Here is a 17236-nt window from a genome sequence, read left to right as displayed (position 1 = left end):
GATGCCATTGTAAACTGACAACAATAACAAAATTATTTATATTCGTAATCAAAGAATTTTATCGGTTCATTATTAAATAGAATTCGATCACATAAAAGTAAAAAAAAAAAAGTTAACTAATTTTAGTTAGTATCGAATATATAACATAAAAACCAAGAATATCAATCATAAAATCATATATCAAAGTAACTACAACAAAATATATAGCACCGAAATTAATTTTACTTGCACCAAATTATGTTTTAAATAATATCAAAATTATCATTAAACGTAACAAAAATAGATTGATCAAAAAAATAATTCAAAACTCCTAAATTCCATTCAAATCCAAATTCTTAATTATTAACATTGATTTTCACAAAAAAATTATTCAATTCATATACAAAATCATTATACAAACATTACCTACTCACGAACAATAATAATAAAAAAAATTAATCAAACCGCATCGAATTGATTCGATTCAAAATAATAATTCAATTTGTTTTGATTAAACTGATATAAACTTATACTATACATTGTTTTTAAAAACGAAGCTGTTATACAATTTTAATTTTATTGCTTGATTTTTAAAAAAATTAAAAATATCACAAAACAACTAAAAAATTGATCAAAAATGAATTTAGATAAAACAATATTGATTGTAAAAGAAAAAATTTGCAGAAAAGAATTTACAAAAAAAGAAAAAAGAAAATGAAAACACAATGAAAGAAATCATTTACGTTAAAGTAAAAAATCAGTTAATTGAATGATTAATATAAAATATAATTTAAAAATATTTGTTAATTTATTATTGATTAAACTTCTATTAATTATCTAACGAGATCGTATATATTTTTTGTGGCTACTCCAATAAAAATTTTATAATTGTCATTATATAAATATACTTCATTTTAACTATTAGATGATAAATTATAAAATTTGATTTTTATATATTATAAAAATATTATTTTTATTTAAAATATAATTAGATAAATAAATAATATCTTTTAAACAAAAATTATCAAAAAAATATTTTTGACATTTTCATTAAAATAATTTCATATATATTTATTCCCATTTCAGTTGGGTGGTGTATTTATTAAGACCTCATTATTATCGCTAACTGAATGCAAATTGGAATTTGGAGTGGGTCCATTTAGGAGCTTTCTCTAAAGTAAAGTCAGCTGGAGCCAGCGGTGATGATGCATGAACTCAACTTCTAAAATACATATAAGAAAAGTGTAAAGAGTAAATTATAATATGAGTCAATTTAAATTAATTTTTTGTATTTTTTATTTTAAAATTTAAAAAATTAAGATAATAAAAAATTATTTTTTTATAATAAACTACTTATTTTTTAATTAATTAATTTTAGTTGGCTATTCTCTTAATTAATACCCCAACGCAATCGATACATATATATAAAGTAACTAATTTACACAGATATTCTTGTGAAGGTAATAAATAAAATAATAATTACTCAAATTAATTTTAAAAAAAATTTAAATAGAATTTTTTAGATTTTAATAAACTTTTATTAATTAGAAGTCTTTTAGAATTATTTGTGTCGAACATATTAGTCTTTCCATCGTTTTTAATTAAATTTTAATATATATATTGAATAAATAAATTTTTAACAGAACAATTTTATTATAAGATAATTAAATTAAAAAATATCAATATAAAATAAATTAATCTCATTTAAAATAATAAAAAATCTATTTGACAAAAATAATTTTTAAAAATTTATAGAATATAATTTATTGAGAACCAAAGTGGTGTCTAATTTAAAACTTTTTAAAGATCAATATAAATATTTATTCTAAACAAAATATGAGCACGTGAAATTATTTAATAATTATGTCTTAATTATTATTTTTATAATAAAAATATCTTTAATTACATAACATTAAATATTCTCATTATAAATAAAAATAATAAGGAAACAGACTCGCATGCTATCCTATGCTTATTAAAAGTTTAAAACCAACCTGTACAAGTCCATGATTGCATGCACGTTTGTGTTTCACAAACGTCATCTATGTTCCCTCATTGCTCAGCTTTATATATATATGCGACCCTACCGACAACTAGATCTTAAAATTAGCTAGCGATATATCTTGTCATTTATTAAAACAATTTAATTTTAACACATTTATCCAATTTCTATGTATATATGTTGACATTTAAATAAGGTTAGTCTATAACAATCATCATAAAAAACCTTTAAATAAAATTCATTTAGTAACTAACAAGAAATTGTTATAACTATGAAGTGTGACATGGTAGCCACATACGAAGAGTAGTAGAGCTAGTTTAGCGCCAAATTGGTGGGCCTCAAAACTCGACATGAAAAAAGATGAACAGAGAGCTTCTTTTGCCCCTCCATTTTTGGACATGAAATTAATAATTAACAAATTAAACCAATCAAAATAATGGGAACCTTTGTTATTAGCGTCTTCTTTATTTCTCGTCATTCCCCATTCCTTCTTTGTGTTGTGGACGGTGCTGCCTCCACGAACCCAACCTCCCTCCTCGCTCGCTCGATCCAAAGAAAGATCTGTGATTCAATAAATGGGGATACTATATGCGATGGTGGCGAGGGGGGAGGTGGTTCTGTCGGAGTTCAGCGCCACTCCCACGAATGCAAATGCCGTAGCCAAGCAGATACTCAACAAGATCAACAATCAACAAGGCGCCACCATCAATTGCGACAGCAACGTCTCTTTCTCCCACGATCGCTATGTCTTTCACGTCAAGAGGACCGACGGCCTCACTGTTCTTTGCATGGCCGACGATGCTTTCGGAAGTAAATTCAATCATTCTCATCGAATTCAAGTATTATTATTCAACGTACTAAAAGTTTGTTACGTTGCGTTGCATGCAGGGAGGATCCCGTTTGAATTTCTTGAAGACATTCATCAGAGATTCGTGAAGACATACGCGAGAGCGATTCTGTCAGCTCCGGCGTATGCCATGAACGATGAATTCTCGAGGGTGTTGAGCCAACAGATGGATTATTACTCCACTGACCCTAACGCTGACAGGTTGAACCGTCTCAAAGGTGAAATGTCTCAGGCAAGTACCTTCCAATAATTCATGCATGCATGCATGCATTGGAGCCATTGATAACTGTTAAAGATTGATGATATAGGTTCGAACGGTAATGATTAACAACATTGAGAAAGTGTTGGAGAGAGGTGGGAGATTGGAAGTGTTGGTTGAGAAGACATCAGCAATGAACAACAATACTGTTCGTTTCAGAAGACAATCCCGCCGTTACCAGAATAATCTCTGGTGGAGTAATCTTAGGCTCAGGTAATAATACAATACCATAAATTTGCTTGCATGCATTCCAATTATTCATCTAATTATTTTATATCGTTTTATTCAGGGTTACATTTATTATGATTTTCTTCATCGTCATTTACATTGTACTGGCCTTTTTCTGCCACGGTCCATTGTTGATGTCATGCTGGAGATAAGATCTCAACTCTCAAGCCTAGCTTATTAATTACTCTTCATTCTTATATATAGTTGCCTACCTCATTGTACTGCTGTCTAATGTGTATTGGGGTCTGGGGATGCAGTCATTTCCAGCCAACATGTTACCATTATTATATACATATAGGTTTGGGCATCTTTTTGAACCACCTTTCGAGTATTGCGGGTCGCTTTGTATGTTAACGTCACTGACACAAGGCTCTGGAGGAACATTTTTGTATGTAATTCATACCCAAGCAATTCAATTTCTTTGCTTTTGCATTTTAGTTCCATTGTTGAAATAATCAGAGATGATATACAAGAATGCAAAAGGGAAACTAATTCTAACAGGAAAACTCTATCATTATTGTAACTACTCTCTCAAGAAAACCTTTTTTTTTTTGGTTCCAAAGATTACTATTAACATGATCGAGTTATTTGAAACCAGAGGTAGAACAAATCAAATACTAGAAACCTTGTTATTATAATAATAGAAATCCTTGATTTTGTTTAAATTGTACACTTTTCAACACGATGAATGATGTCTACCCAGTGTCCAAAAGCAACCTTGAACAAACAAGGAATATGTACACAGATTATGGAAAGAATTATTTTAATTTATATGATAGTATATTGTAATCCCTAAATACAGAACCGTCGAAACGAAATAATGTAGAACCTTTACAATAAGGTGAATCGAGAGAAAGTGCTATCTAATTGAACTCATCAACGGTGAGCCAATCATTTGATTCATCTTCCGAATCCTTACCTTTTGAATGAATGGCCTTGTGCCAGCCACCACCTCTCGAAGAACCTTCATGCAGCTGAACCCAGTCACTTGAACCATCAGGGGATGAGCCCCTTCTATCTTGTGCCTCCCTATGCCCTGATATTCTATCAGAGCTATAACTTTTATCATCGTCTAGGTCACTGAACGAGACATCTTCTTCATGTTGAAGTTTTGCATGAGAAGAAGCCAACGAAGTAACATCGATGTCTTTGTCTTCCAACCAGTTTTCAGTAGTACTACTGATCTCATCAACTTCTAAAACCTTTTCTGCATTTGTAAACTCGGTCACTATCTCACTTGGCTCAGATGAAATAGTCTCTCTTACAATGCCATCCCTACCATCTTCATTTGTATCTGATGCAGTCCTTTGTTTTTCACACACTCCAGCCTCCGAATCTTTCTTCTCTTCAAGTTTCAGCAATAGGACATCTCTTGCTTCAACAATCTGAACAAAAGAATTGGAATAAACAGAGATGATATAGCAGAACAGAGAAATGTTGCCACCCAAACAAATAAACCTAGAGTAGAAGAGAGAATTTCTTCAAATTTAACATCAATCACATTAAAGTTGGGTGCAACAGACCAAATAATCTAGAAATCTTTGCCATAAAGGAAACAAAATGGCACACACTGAAACAAAAGAAGAAAATTGTTGTTATCTTCTACGGTAAACTGGTAATTTATAAAAAAAGATAACCAGATGATGCAGAGACTGGCAACATATACAGGTTTGGAATTCACCCATATATTATATAAAACAAAGCTGCTGTAAAGAATTGAAAAAGAAAAAGATGTACCAAAAGAAGGAGAAGAAGAGTAGGATTACTCCAATTAAGCAGGTTAAGATATAATAAAGAACAAATCCAACTAATTAGCATGCACCAATAAAATTCACATCAATACTAGATTCATGTAACTATGACATTTTGGCCAAAGTAGAAGTAGATTCATGCGAATCAATTGAATGTAAGAACATGTTCAATAAACATGACTTGCCTTGGGGGTTGACAGGAGCTCAAAATCATGCTGGTTTAATCTCGGAAGTATTAACAAAAAATAGATCATCCAAAACTTTTCCACATTCATGTAACTGCAGAGGTTCACTCTAAGTGCAACAAATTCAGGCACCAACTGTTCTATAGCCAAAGCATGTTCTCTCTGAGAATTGGACATGCTGAAATCTGCTGAGACAAGTCAATTTTCCGTATATTAGTGTCAGCCAATCACATTATATAGTGAAATCAAAATAAAAAGAGACTTTTTGGGTTCTTTTACTAACGATTAGGTGACCACTTTAGACTCTATATTGACAAGGGTGTCAACTAGTTTCACAACATGGAATAACGTCTTTGCAATATGTATCGCAGCAATTACTCCTAGAGTTCCACCCAATCATAATTCTAAGGCTAGTTGATTACAAATATTACAACAATATACAACAATGGAGCTTTAATATTCGGTTTCAGTACAAAGAACAGCAAATTCTGTCATGAAGGAGCAGCAACAGCATGAAGGTAAACTAGGTAATATACGCTTACCACATAAGAAACATAAAGGTGCAAAACATATAGGTTTTCCAAGATATATGACAAAATGAGTGATATGAAGCGATTTCTCTCTGCTCAATTCAACTTGATCAGGATTCAGGACTCATTTAATTGTGAAACTTCGAACTACGTGAAACTAATATGTATCTTCTGGAACAGATTAAAACGTCAAAAATTAATAGGACAAGCGAACAATTAATCCATCAAGTAATTACAATTCACAATCAGAAAGAGAGATAGAGAATCATGATCTTAGCAAATAATCAAACGAAAAAAAAAGGAAGGGAAGTTTGAAGTATTACCGTGATGGAATGGCAAGGGGAATTCAGTCCAACAATCAGGTCGCGTGGAAATTTCCTTGACGAAACGAACAACCTCCTCCGTCGTACCAGGCACCGCATCGCCGTCGCCGCCATCGTCACCTTGCCGTTTGTGGTCGGGCTCCAGCTGCAACAGCTGAGAGGCGAGTTTGGAGATCCCCGTGACGGCTCTGTTGGACGAGAGAAGCGATAGAGAGTTCTTGAAGCTACCGCTGATCTCCTCCAGGTCGTTCCGGATTCCGGTGAGAGCCTGCGACGGTGGCGAAGACGAGGAATCAGCGGCGGAAGAGGAGGAAGAGGAAGACGGCGGTGGAGCAAGGAAGTTAGCAACGCCGCGAAAAATAAGGGAGATATCGTCCTTGACGGCGGAGGCGCTTCCGCCGTGGCTGTGAATTTCAGGATCAGGTGGATTGGACTTGAACAACCAAGACATTATTAATAATTATTACTAATATTTTTGTTTTATTTAATCGCTAATATAATTCCCTTCAATTGCTACCTAATTGTGCGGAACAGCTTTGGGACTCAAAGGGAGTGGAATGGTTTGAAGTTCATTAGAAGAGAAGAGAAGAGAACAGAAAAGATTGGAAGCTTGGGTTTCTCTGTTTTATTTATTTTCAGCTGTGGCTTCTAATGTCATCATATTAATGTGGAAGGAATATTCACCCCAAATTGAAGTTAAAACTACACTAATTAAAGTATTAAACTCTGACTCTTTTTTTGGTTCTACTTGTGTCACTTTACTAATAATGATATAATTCTCTTTTCATTTTTAATTATTTTGTTAAGCGTACATAAAAAAATGAAAATATTAAACAAATATAAATATGTGTAAATATATATAATTGATTAGACTACTAATTTTTGTGTTCGCATGATATATTTTTGTTTTTCTTATTACTTAGTTCTTACTTCCTAAACAAAATTAAGAAAAATGATAATATTTTATCTTATTTAAAAATTAGAAGAATACGTTTTAAAAGAATAGTGTTTAAATATAACTATATCCATTTTATCCATAAATTTAAAATTTTAATATCTTTTTAAATTAGTATATCTAGTCACAGCAATAATAATAATAATAATAATAATAATAATAATAATAATAATAATAATAATAATAATAATAATAATAATAATAATAATAATAATAATAAAGTGTGTATCTTAATACAATCCTATGTTCAAATACGTTAATTCAAAGATTAAGTCCTAAACTATAATGCGTAATCTTCACTATTGAACTAATGCGTAATGTTTTCTTTGATTGATTAGACTATAATGCGTAATCTTTAGTTCATCACCTTCGTGAAAATATACAATGAATTGTTGCTTTTCTTTATTATTATTATTATTATTATTATTATTATTATTATTATTATTATTATTATTATTTAATTTTATTTTGTGGGGTTTGATATACACATCATTATTGAATTTAATCGCAGTTCACAGTCACAGTCACTTTCACTTGGAGCAAAAGCGTTTCCATAAGGGTAAACTTGAAAACTACACAATTGTCTCTTCCCGTTACACCTAAAACACCAGCATATTAATACCCACTACTAATCTCTGATGTTAGTTCAAGCTCCAATTACTTCAATTTCAATTCAAAAATGAATAATCTTGCGAGTCATAAGGCTATAATTTCATTTGGTGAACATAATAAAATAAAATGAAATGAAAAGAAAAATAAAAAGGAGTATTTATTATTAGTTGGTATAGTCAACGCTTATAACTCATTAATCATTAATAAGGATAAGCCACTGGAATTGAACAATTGAATTAGTGATGAAGAATTTAATTAGTATATATATAAAAGCTGCTAAGTTTAACTTTCGTTACATAAATAAATAAACAAAAAAAAAACTAAAAACCCAAACAAACACAGAGTTATAGTTATGCCTGTTCGCATACCATTAGCATTAGTTAGTTAGAACTTAGACCTCACTTGATGTAATAAAAATTGATCCCATATGATATGCAATGAACACAAAATTAATCTCATGTTTTTCATTCCATTAATACAATAAATAAACAAAAAAATTGACACAGAAAAACGAGAAAGACACGGCCTCAAACATGACTTATTTTTATTGGATAAACGTTGCATCAACAAATCACATAATGAATATACTTCCCACCTTATACAGAGAATGGCAACCGAACTCAACTTACCATGATCAATCAGGGACAAAACAAATTTCAAGTGGTCTGAACTCTGAACTGAAAGCTGATTAATTACCCTTGTACATAAAAAATTATATAACCAAAACCCTCCCTCCCTTTGCTAATTATTTAAAAAGAATTTTCACTCTAGCTATATCTATGGCACACGGGACATATAATACAAATCTGTCTATTTTTCATGTCACCCCAATTTCAGAATTGAAAAATCGAGTATCCATATTTCTTCTTCTTGAGCTTTAAGGATTGTGTCCCAGAAGAAATGACTAGATGAGGCCTGTATTATATGGATTGTATGATTGAACAGGCATACCTGCGCCGTAGGGATGCACGGCGGCGGCTCCATAGGGATTTCCGAAAGGATTTCCAGAAGGCTGTTGTTGGGGCATCATCATCATTTGCTGCTGCTGCTGCTGCTGTTGATACATGTAAGCCTGGTGTTGGTTCGACATAGCTGCCATCTGAACTGAAGGTGGAGCAGCAACTGTATTCGATGCGTAGAACGGATCGTGCATCGTTGGTTGCATCATGGCTCCTGCCGGTGCCTGCTCCCATGGGTTATAACTGACATTCTGATTGTTTCTCCGGAGTGCATCGTCATATAGGCTGTCTAGTGTAAGCTTGTCTAATCCTCCAGCCTGATTAGGCCATAGGGTCATAATTAGTTAGCAGAGTAACAAAAGCAGAGTGCAAGCAAAAGGTTTTGTCTGTGTTTTCAGAGGTTCATACAAATGTCAAGAAAAGTAGACAAAAAAACATACCAGTTTGCTAGTTGCTGTAGCACTTTCGTTTGAACTAGGAGTCGTAACAAGTGCCAATTCCCATCCTGTAGTTCCATTTGCTTGATTTGGAACAGCAGATGTTGTTTGATCAGCTGAAATCACCATTTGTAAAGGCATCATCCAATTAACACCAAGACATTTAAGGTTTTCTTTTCAAATAATGCAAAACATCACTATGATTGAAAAGAAAACCAGTTCAGTCCACTTCCTCTATGAATCTATCATTATTTATTTTCAAGGTTCACAAATGCATATCAACAAGATTTTGTCCAAAAATGTTTTTTTTTTTGGTGGGGAGTAGGAAAAATTACCAACGGGAACAATGGCCAAGGCCAAAGCATTTTTGTCTTCCAGCTCTGCAGCTGCTGGAACTGGATCATCCAAACTCTAGACAGTAGGCAAAAAGGAGAGAAATTCGTTAGTGTAGCCAAGGAATCATTATAAATAAGCATTTACCATAAGATATATCCGCAATCTAAGTTAAACGAAAGAAAGGGAAAAGACACCAAAAGGGAAATCCCAAAGTAATTACCAACAAATCAGGTGGTGGTTGTACTGGCGCTGGATGTGCCGGAGGTTCTTCCTCTTTCACAGGCTCAGAAGGTGGAGCTGCAGGGGGTGTAGGTGGACTTTCCTCCTGCGTTTCCGGTGTCTTTTTGTATTCAATAGCCAAAACTTCTTTTGGAGACGCAGTTTTATCATTAGCCTGCGTTTAATAAACATGGAAACCTGGTTGGTCAAATATATTTACAGAAAGAACTAATTTAAAGCAGACCTCTTGATGTTTTATCCATACCTGATCCTTGCGAACCACGATCCCCTGTGGAGCATCTTTGACATACTCTTCCATGGCTTGCAGAAATGATGTAGGGGGCTTCATATCAAAAACTAGTTTACTTAGTATCATATTTTGTAAAAATTATTGAAAACACCCAGCTAAAGGGCAAATGGCAAAACCATGCACGATGCAAGATCAAACTAACCAGCTCAACTTTAATAAACTTCTCTCCACGTCCGATATCAAGATTACGGCATATTTCATAAAACTCTGACAGTCTCTCAGCCTGAATTCATATAAAGAATGTTAAAATATGAATGACTGTCATGATATACAATTTTAAGGGGAAAAAAGAAAGAAGAAAAGTTATCCGTAAGTCTAAGAGATACCTGCTGCCCAACCCTCCGATATATATCAAGTGCTTTCACAGCATCACTGCGTGGCATCTCAAAGAACTGCCAGAATAGTCTATTAAATACATAGGTAGTTAAACATCAAGCTCCAAATCCAATGAAGAAAACAACATACCTTATCAAGCATATTGACTGTGCCATCACTAATAGCTTGATAAATTTTCATGCTTTCCGAAGCCACCTATTAGCAATATAAAATATGTTCAGAAGAATGTGAAAGGAAAAACTACTGATGAATGCAGTAAGATTAGAAAGTTGATCTACCATTGAGAGTGCTAACTGAATGACAAAGTTATTCACCGCTGCTCCTTGTGGCTGCACAACACAGAAGTCAAAACAAGTCATGCCATTATAATGCTACCAACATTGTAAACTTTTGTTAATTCAAATCAAATCCACTAGTTGTGACATGTTTGGGTTGAAACCCCATCTGATGTGATCTTCATGGATCAAAAGTCTACCTGGCAACCAAGAACCCGAAAGAGGAGTTGTTGTAAAGCTGGCAACTGCACTAGCAATTCAGCAGTATCCAAATCTTTGGTCCTCTGACAAAATTTACAAATGGTAATTTTCTTTAAGTATCTGTTTATATCAAAGTCAGAAGCATGTACTAAAGTATGAGATGAGAGAGCAACCACAAATTATATCATCTTGTAACATGTTGTTATTGAATAATATTCTTTAAAAAACAGCATTCAGATTATGCAACTACACATGTTACCAATCTAATCTTGTAAACAATAAGCTAGAAAACAAAATAATAAAGTAATAAAGCCTTTTCACTTACAGGACGCTCTGCCTCAATATCATACTTCAATACACGGAAACATTCCAACCTTTCCTCCAAAAATAAGGCATAAGTGCGGACCCATCCAGAATAATCCCAGGCTGAGCAGTGAAACACAAATTGACAGCTAAAATGTCAATAATCGTAATTGCAAGAATTAGGTAAAAACAATGACGGAGAGAAAGGCAAGCAAAGGCACCGTTTGGACTCGAATCATCTTTAAAATGTGACATGTTGAGCATATGGCTCCTACTTCTTCCATAGTTAATGAGTTCTTCATGAAATGTTGGATCCACTTCTCTTAGAGCACGGTGAATAACAATTAAAGTTTTCAATGCAACCTAAAGATGAAGAACTTGTCAATCAGCCAAAAAGAAAGTGATAAAATGCACACCCCCCATGTTTAACAGTGAATAAAACGAGTTTGTGAACAAAAAATGATGAATAGGCAAACAGATAACAAGTTCATAATGGCTTCATCACACATTCCCAGAGATTTTTAAACATGACAAGTTTATTATTAGACAACAAAAGATATAATCAACCATATCTTGTAAAAGTTCCACAACTTTATGACCGATTCACATACCGCCCAGTTATGTGTCCTTGATAATCGCCTGGCAAGAGCATGGATGCAATAGGCAACATCGGCACGAGGCCTAGTAGCTGAGATCGCGGAGAATATAGCTGCAAAGGAAAGCACAGAAATACAAGAATAAAAAACTTAACTAAGCAAACTAATATTCCTTTTACAAACTCAGATTATGCAACAGATGGTATACACATATATAAGTGGCAAACAGACCAAGGTAATTGTTTCTATTAAAAAAATTGAGACTTTTCAAAGCAGTCATAGCAAGAGCGAACAAACCTCTAATATGTTTCTCTTTAGATGGGCGTTCAACATGATTGGTGGCTCTAACTATAGCAATGTCCAATTCCTGCAAAATACAACAAACCAATTTAGAACACAGACAAAAACATGTGATTGGATGGAGAACATCTCATCCAACAAACTATTCCATTGATTTCTACCTTGTAATCACTGTTGACTTTAGCCAAGGAAACTGTGGTGGTATCCTTAAGGGCTCCAAGTGCTTTTCTAATACTGTTCTGCGTGCCACCAGACATTCTCAGATTCTCTCCCTTCTTCAGTTACAAAAAAATCCCAGCTACAGCTCTGAAATTGAACAAGGTTTTTGAGTCATTCCCAAATCTAACTCCTTTAGTCGAGAAAAAAAGAAAAAACGAAATATAAAAACATAATAAAACTTATTTTTTTCCAAAATTGAAAGAAAGAGCAAAAGAAAAGGAAGCACCGAATTGGAAGAATATAAATATAAATATAATGATGAACATGTGTTAAAATTGAAGTAGAGAAGCTAGGTGTTAAAACTCAAAGTAATGGTTTCAGATCCAAGTAAGGAAGGAAACAATGATGAGAATAAAACTCCCAAACTAAGAAATGATAAACGTAACTACGAAAATTGAGAAAACGATAACCGAACAAAGATTGTGAATAAGACGACGAACATGAACAAAAAAACTAAACCATCACAGCAAGTTATCTATAGCTATCTATATTTTTCTTAAAAGAGAAGGAAAGAAGGCATTGTTGAGCTGAGTGAATTCACGTGATGATACGGCGTAGTAAAACGAAGCAGAAGTGCAGAAGATGAGATGAGTTGAGAAGCAGAGAAAGGAGGAGGATGGATCTAACGGAGAAGAGGTGTCGATTTACCTGAACAGTGAAGCTGAATCCACAAGAAGAAGAAGAAGAGAAAAAAAATGGAGGAGAGAAAGTGTGAAGAGAGAGAAAGAGAAGACTGTTGTGAGACCAGAAGAGAGAGAGAGAGAGAGAAGTCGACAGGCAATATGAGCTTGGTTTGGTTGGTCGTCGGCGTCTCGGACGCTAATTTTAGTTGTTTTTTTATTTTGGAAGTATATTTCAAATAAGGAACGCAAAATATAGAGTAAAGTGATAAATAATTATCTGAGAATTTATATTTTTGATAAATTCATTTTTAAAAAATTATTAATAAAATTTTTTAAAATAATACATGTAAACATATTATTTTTAAATTAGTTCCTGTAACTAAAATAAAATATTTTAATTTAAATTAACTTATTTTTGTGTGAGTAAAATAACTTACATACATATTTATAAAAATCAAAAGAATAATAATTTTGTAAGAAAATGTAATTTCTAAAAAAATGTTAAAATATGAAATATATAAATTTAGTGATTAATTTTTTTAGTACATAATATATTTATAGTTAAAGATATTAAAAATATAACTCTTTGTATATTTAATATTTTTACTTTTATCTTATTAATTAATGGTTTTAACACATTTGTCAACAGAAAGGGTTAGGTTGGTTTAGTAATAATAGCAGTAGAAGGACAAAAATTTGCGTGTTATTAATATTAAAAATAGTACAGGTATGGGCAATGTATCTAAATGTGTGTCAGGGAAATACGGCAATGTAAGATGGTGTACTAGTTTGTTTGGTTTGGGTGTTTGGGTTGGGTTGGGTTAACTTGGGATTTGATCCCCCACAATTCCCTCATTCTACCTTTGTCTTTACATTCTCCTTCTTTTTCTTTTTCTTTTTCTTATTTTTGTTTTCGTCTCTTCTATGCCCACCTCACATTCTATTCAATTTTTTGTAGGTACATGGTTCGGTCTAGGTACATGGTTCGGTCTTCTCGTAAAATAATGAGTCACTTGTTTTTTCTCGAGTGGAAAGTAAAATAATGAGCAACTTACATTTGCTTAAATATATATTGATGATTAATCCATGTGTATATTGTAAAAATGTTAAATTGACTCATTTTATTTTGAATAATTATTCAAATCGGATATGTCTAAAATAAGCACAACAATTATGTGTTTATTGGATATGTCACATTTATATAGACCATTAGATTATATTAGATAAAAATTAAGAAATAATATAAAAGAAGAATATTGATGGGCTCTAATAAATACAGAATATTCTAGTACAAAATTAAATACTTTAAATGATAATACTTTAATACACAATATTTTAAATAGCAACATAATCTTTTATTTTAAAATAATTAAATATAAAATATATAAATACAAAATATATGAGTATTATTTATTTATTAAAATTAATTATTATGCAACAAAATTTTATAATATCAAAAAATTATATTAAAATAATATTTTATATTATAACATAAAAATATAAAATAATTAAAATTTTATTTTATATTACTTGACAAATAATTAGATTATTATATTCAAAATTTATTAACTAACTACTTTTATTAAAGATATTATTATATAATATAATTTTTCATCAAAATATTTTAAAAATATAATTTATTTAAATTATCATATATAATACATGAAAATATTAACGTTTCATTTTTTCAGTTTTAAAAAAAAACGAAATAAATAATATAATTCTAAATACATGCCTATCACATTATATATTTACTTATATTAATAAGATCTAAACTAATCAAACTTACGAAATTAAAAATATAAGACTTATAAATATTTTTTATTCATTAAAATTAATTATTATACAAAAAGTTTGTCTATAATATTAAGAAGTTATATTAAAATGATATTTTAAACTGCAATATAAAATATAAAATAATTAAATTTTATTTTATATTACTTGATAAATAATAGATTATTATATTCAATACTTAACTAACTATTTTTGTAAAAAATATTATTATATAATATAATTTTTTATCAAATATTCGTCTAAACATAGTTTATTTAAAATAGTATATATAATACATGAAAATATTTTTTATTTTTTTAAAAAAATTGAATAAATAATATGCATCAAATATGTATATTTATCATATATGTGTATGTAATAATAACTGACATAGGATTGATATATATTCTTTTATTCTTTAGACTCTCTAATATATATATCACCTTATAATTTTCTCATCTAACCATTCTTATTCATATTTATTTATTGTAATATTAAATATATAATAATTTAAAATTATTTTTAAATTTTAACATTTATAATTTCATATATATAACATTTATAATTATATATTTATAATAAGATATTTTTTATTTTTTATTATTTTCAAATATTTTTTATTTTTTTAATTAAATTTTTTATTCTTTAACTCGACAAGACTTTTATATATATATATATATATGAGAAATTGGTGTACAAATGTTTTTCACAAAATATTTTTCATTATATATAATTTTTTTAAAATATATTTTGTTAAATCTAAGAGTAAAATATATAATATTTTAGTTTTAATGTAACAAATTTAATATGTTATTTGATTTTAATGTTATTATATTATTATAATTATTTAATATATATATATATATAAAGAAGATTATCACATATTTTATTATATAAAGATAGAAATTTTTTGTTCTAAAAAATATAAAATAGATAAATACAAAAAATATAAGTATTTTTTATTCATTATGATTAATTATTATGTAAGAAAATTTTATAATATTAAAAAATTATATTCATATGATTAATTATATTTATTCGATTTTTAAAAAATATCAGTGGTTAATTATTTTTATTTAAATACATTCATATTATTTTTAAATTAAAAGAATATACTTATTTAAAATAATATGAGTACGTTGATTTAAATTTAACAAAATTTTAACATAATAAGAATATGTTTATTTAAAATATTAAAATTTAAAATTTTAAATAAACTTACTAATATTAATTTTAAATTTTATTTAAAATAATATAAATATATTTATTTAAATTAAAAAATTAAAATAATAAGAGTATATTTATTGAGCAACTTCTTTGATAATGATCGCTTGAGCAGCTACAAGAGTTTATGAATTTAAAAAATTCTTCATAAACGGTGGCTGGCTATAGAAGTTTAAGGTCACATTGTTTCCTTCTTAAACCATGGTCACCTACCATGATTTACCTTTAAAGCTTCTCCTTCGTAAACCGTTGCAAGCTGCCACTGTTGTTTATATGTAAATAAGAAACCGTGGTTAGCTTCCACGGATTACATAATATTAAAACAAGACATGCACGTAAAGAAATTTCATTTGTTGCAATTAGGTAAACGTTTCTCTCCATTAATTTATTTAAGTATGTTGCCTTAATATCCTTTAATTTTCATTTAATAAAATCTGATGGTTCATAAAAAGTGGTGCATCTAATGCACACAAAATAGTTGGACTGATTTTAGACATATCCATCCAAATCAACCTTTAAAATTTTTAAATTGAATATTTTAGTTTTTTAAATTTTAAATACACAAAAGCAGTTTCTAACGTTTATTTTTGTTAGACCGGCTATGCAACGTGTATACTAAATTCAACTACCAAAATCAACTATCAATATAAAATACATATTGATATAAATAAATATTAAAAATAAAATAAATTACACATGTAACACAAATACATTAGTGACTGATTTTAGTGGCTAATTTTGATGTACAAATAATATTTTTGTTGTTAGATAATATTTTTTTTTTCAATTTGATTTAAAGAGTAAAATACAAAATAATTTTTAAATAATTTAAAAAATCTCAAAACAATCCCTGAATTTTTTATTTTAAAATAATTATTTTGATTTAACAGAACAAATTAAAAAGGAATTAGATTGTCAATGAAAATAAATGTTAATAATTATTTTGTGTATTTTAAAATCTGAAAAATCAAAATGTCCGATATTAAAAATATCATGGATTTATTTGAATAATTATTCTTTCATTTTTTTATTACTTTTCAAATAGACCAATTCACTTCATGTAAGGCTGGCAGGCTGCACAAAGATCAGGATTGGATATGGCCAAAAAATCTATCCAATTTGCACTCTATCCATTGGTTAAATACAATATTTACATTTTTTAGTGTCGGATATCGGATATATCCGATCAGCAGAAAATGTTTAAAAGCCTTTTTATAAAAATTGTCAATAAATCTTTTTTTACCTTTTTAAACTTATTTATTCCTAAAATATTATAATCAAAGTTCTTTTAAATAACAAAAAAAAACACAAGATCTAAGAATAATTGTAGGTTAAATTATAACATAAAAAATTAAAAACAACCAAAGATAATTTTCTCCTCCCATTGCTGATTCTTCTGGCAGCATCACTTGTGTTGTTACTAAGTACTTGCTTATCATCCATTTCAATTTCCA

General features: G+C 29.8%; 3 protein-coding genes across 4 annotated transcripts; 1 reads left to right on the top strand and 2 right to left on the bottom strand.

The window, feature by feature from the left end:
- Positions 1-2419: 2419 nt before the first annotated feature.
- Positions 2420-3752, top strand: LOC112701664 (vesicle-associated membrane protein 711). The gene is made up of 4 exons (XM_025752399.3): positions 2420-2791; positions 2870-3060; positions 3137-3300; positions 3377-3752. The coding sequence occupies exons 1-4, from the start codon at positions 2557-2559 to the stop codon at positions 3465-3467; spliced, it is 681 nt and encodes a 226-aa protein (XP_025608184.1). The 5' UTR covers positions 2420-2556; the 3' UTR covers positions 3468-3752.
- Positions 3753-4061: 309 nt separating this feature from the next.
- On the bottom strand, positions 4062-6829 carry LOC112701653 (uncharacterized). 2 transcript variants are annotated; one of them, XM_025752394.3, is made up of 3 exons: positions 6105-6829; positions 5252-5436; positions 4062-4700 (listed from the first exon to the last, which is right to left on the bottom strand). In XM_025752394.3, exons 1-3 carry the CDS (start codon positions 6553-6555, stop codon positions 4179-4181), a joined length of 1158 nt encoding a protein of 385 aa, XP_025608179.1. In that variant the 5' UTR covers positions 6556-6829; the 3' UTR covers positions 4062-4178. The 2 variants fall into 2 exon arrangements, with proteins under 2 accessions (XP_025608179.1, XP_025608174.1); XM_025752389.3 differs by having other exon boundaries at positions 5252-5439; positions 6105-6792.
- A 1360-nt stretch (positions 6830-8189) lies between these two features.
- Positions 8190-13022, bottom strand: LOC112701643 (putative clathrin assembly protein At5g35200). Its single transcript, XM_025752383.3, has 16 exons — positions 12811-13022; positions 12105-12249; positions 11941-12010; positions 11659-11756; positions 11269-11410; positions 11070-11170; positions 10744-10827; positions 10547-10597; positions 10398-10463; positions 10259-10324; positions 10075-10155; positions 9888-9965; positions 9624-9797; positions 9403-9478; positions 9071-9183; positions 8190-8947 (listed from the first exon to the last, which is right to left on the bottom strand). The coding sequence occupies exons 2-16, from the start codon at positions 12198-12200 to the stop codon at positions 8576-8578; spliced, it is 1668 nt and encodes a 555-aa protein (XP_025608168.1). The 5' UTR covers positions 12201-12249; positions 12811-13022; the 3' UTR covers positions 8190-8575.
- Positions 13023-17236: the final 4214 nt, after the last annotated feature.

This window comes from Arachis hypogaea, chromosome 1 (genome assembly GCF_003086295.3).
Source record: "Arachis hypogaea cultivar Tifrunner chromosome 1, arahy.Tifrunner.gnm2.J5K5, whole genome shotgun sequence".
Taxonomy (NCBI): domain Eukaryota; kingdom Viridiplantae; phylum Streptophyta; class Magnoliopsida; order Fabales; family Fabaceae; genus Arachis; species Arachis hypogaea.
This window is presented reverse-complemented; position numbering and strand designations above follow the sequence as displayed.

Excerpts from the sequence above, each read along its gene's own strand:
- LOC112701664 (XM_025752399.3), top strand. The coding sequence starts at position 2,557 with ATGGGGATACTATATGCGATGGTGGCGAGGGGGGAGGTGGTTCTGTCG. Across the intron at positions 2,792-2,869 it reads GGCCGACGATGCTTTCGGAA|GGAGGATCCCGTTTGAATTT; the intron begins GTAAATTCAATC and ends CGTTGCATGCAG. Across the intron at positions 3,061-3,136 it reads TCAAAGGTGAAATGTCTCAG|GTTCGAACGGTAATGATTAA; the intron begins GCAAGTACCTTC and ends TTGATGATATAG.
- LOC112701653 (XM_025752389.3), bottom strand. The coding sequence starts at position 6,555 with ATGTCTTGGTTGTTCAAGTCCAATCCACCTGATCCTGAAATTCACAGC. Across the intron at positions 5,440-6,104 it reads CCCCTTGCCATTCCATCACG|CAGATTTCAGCATGTCCAAT; the intron begins GTAATACTTCAA and ends GACTTGTCTCAG. Across the intron at positions 4,701-5,251 it reads AGCTCCTGTCAACCCCCAAG|ATTGTTGAAGCAAGAGATGT; the intron begins GCAAGTCATGTT and ends TCTTTTGTTCAG.
- LOC112701643 (XM_025752383.3), bottom strand. The coding sequence starts at position 12,200 with ATGTCTGGTGGCACGCAGAACAGTATTAGAAAAGCACTTGGAGCCCTT. Across the intron at positions 11,411-11,658 it reads CAAGGACACATAACTGGGCG|GTTGCATTGAAAACTTTAAT; the intron begins GTATGTGAATCG and ends CTTCATCTTTAG. Across the intron at positions 10,325-10,397 it reads CAGTCAATATGCTTGATAAG|TTCTTTGAGATGCCACGCAG; the intron begins GTATGTTGTTTT and ends CTATTCTGGCAG.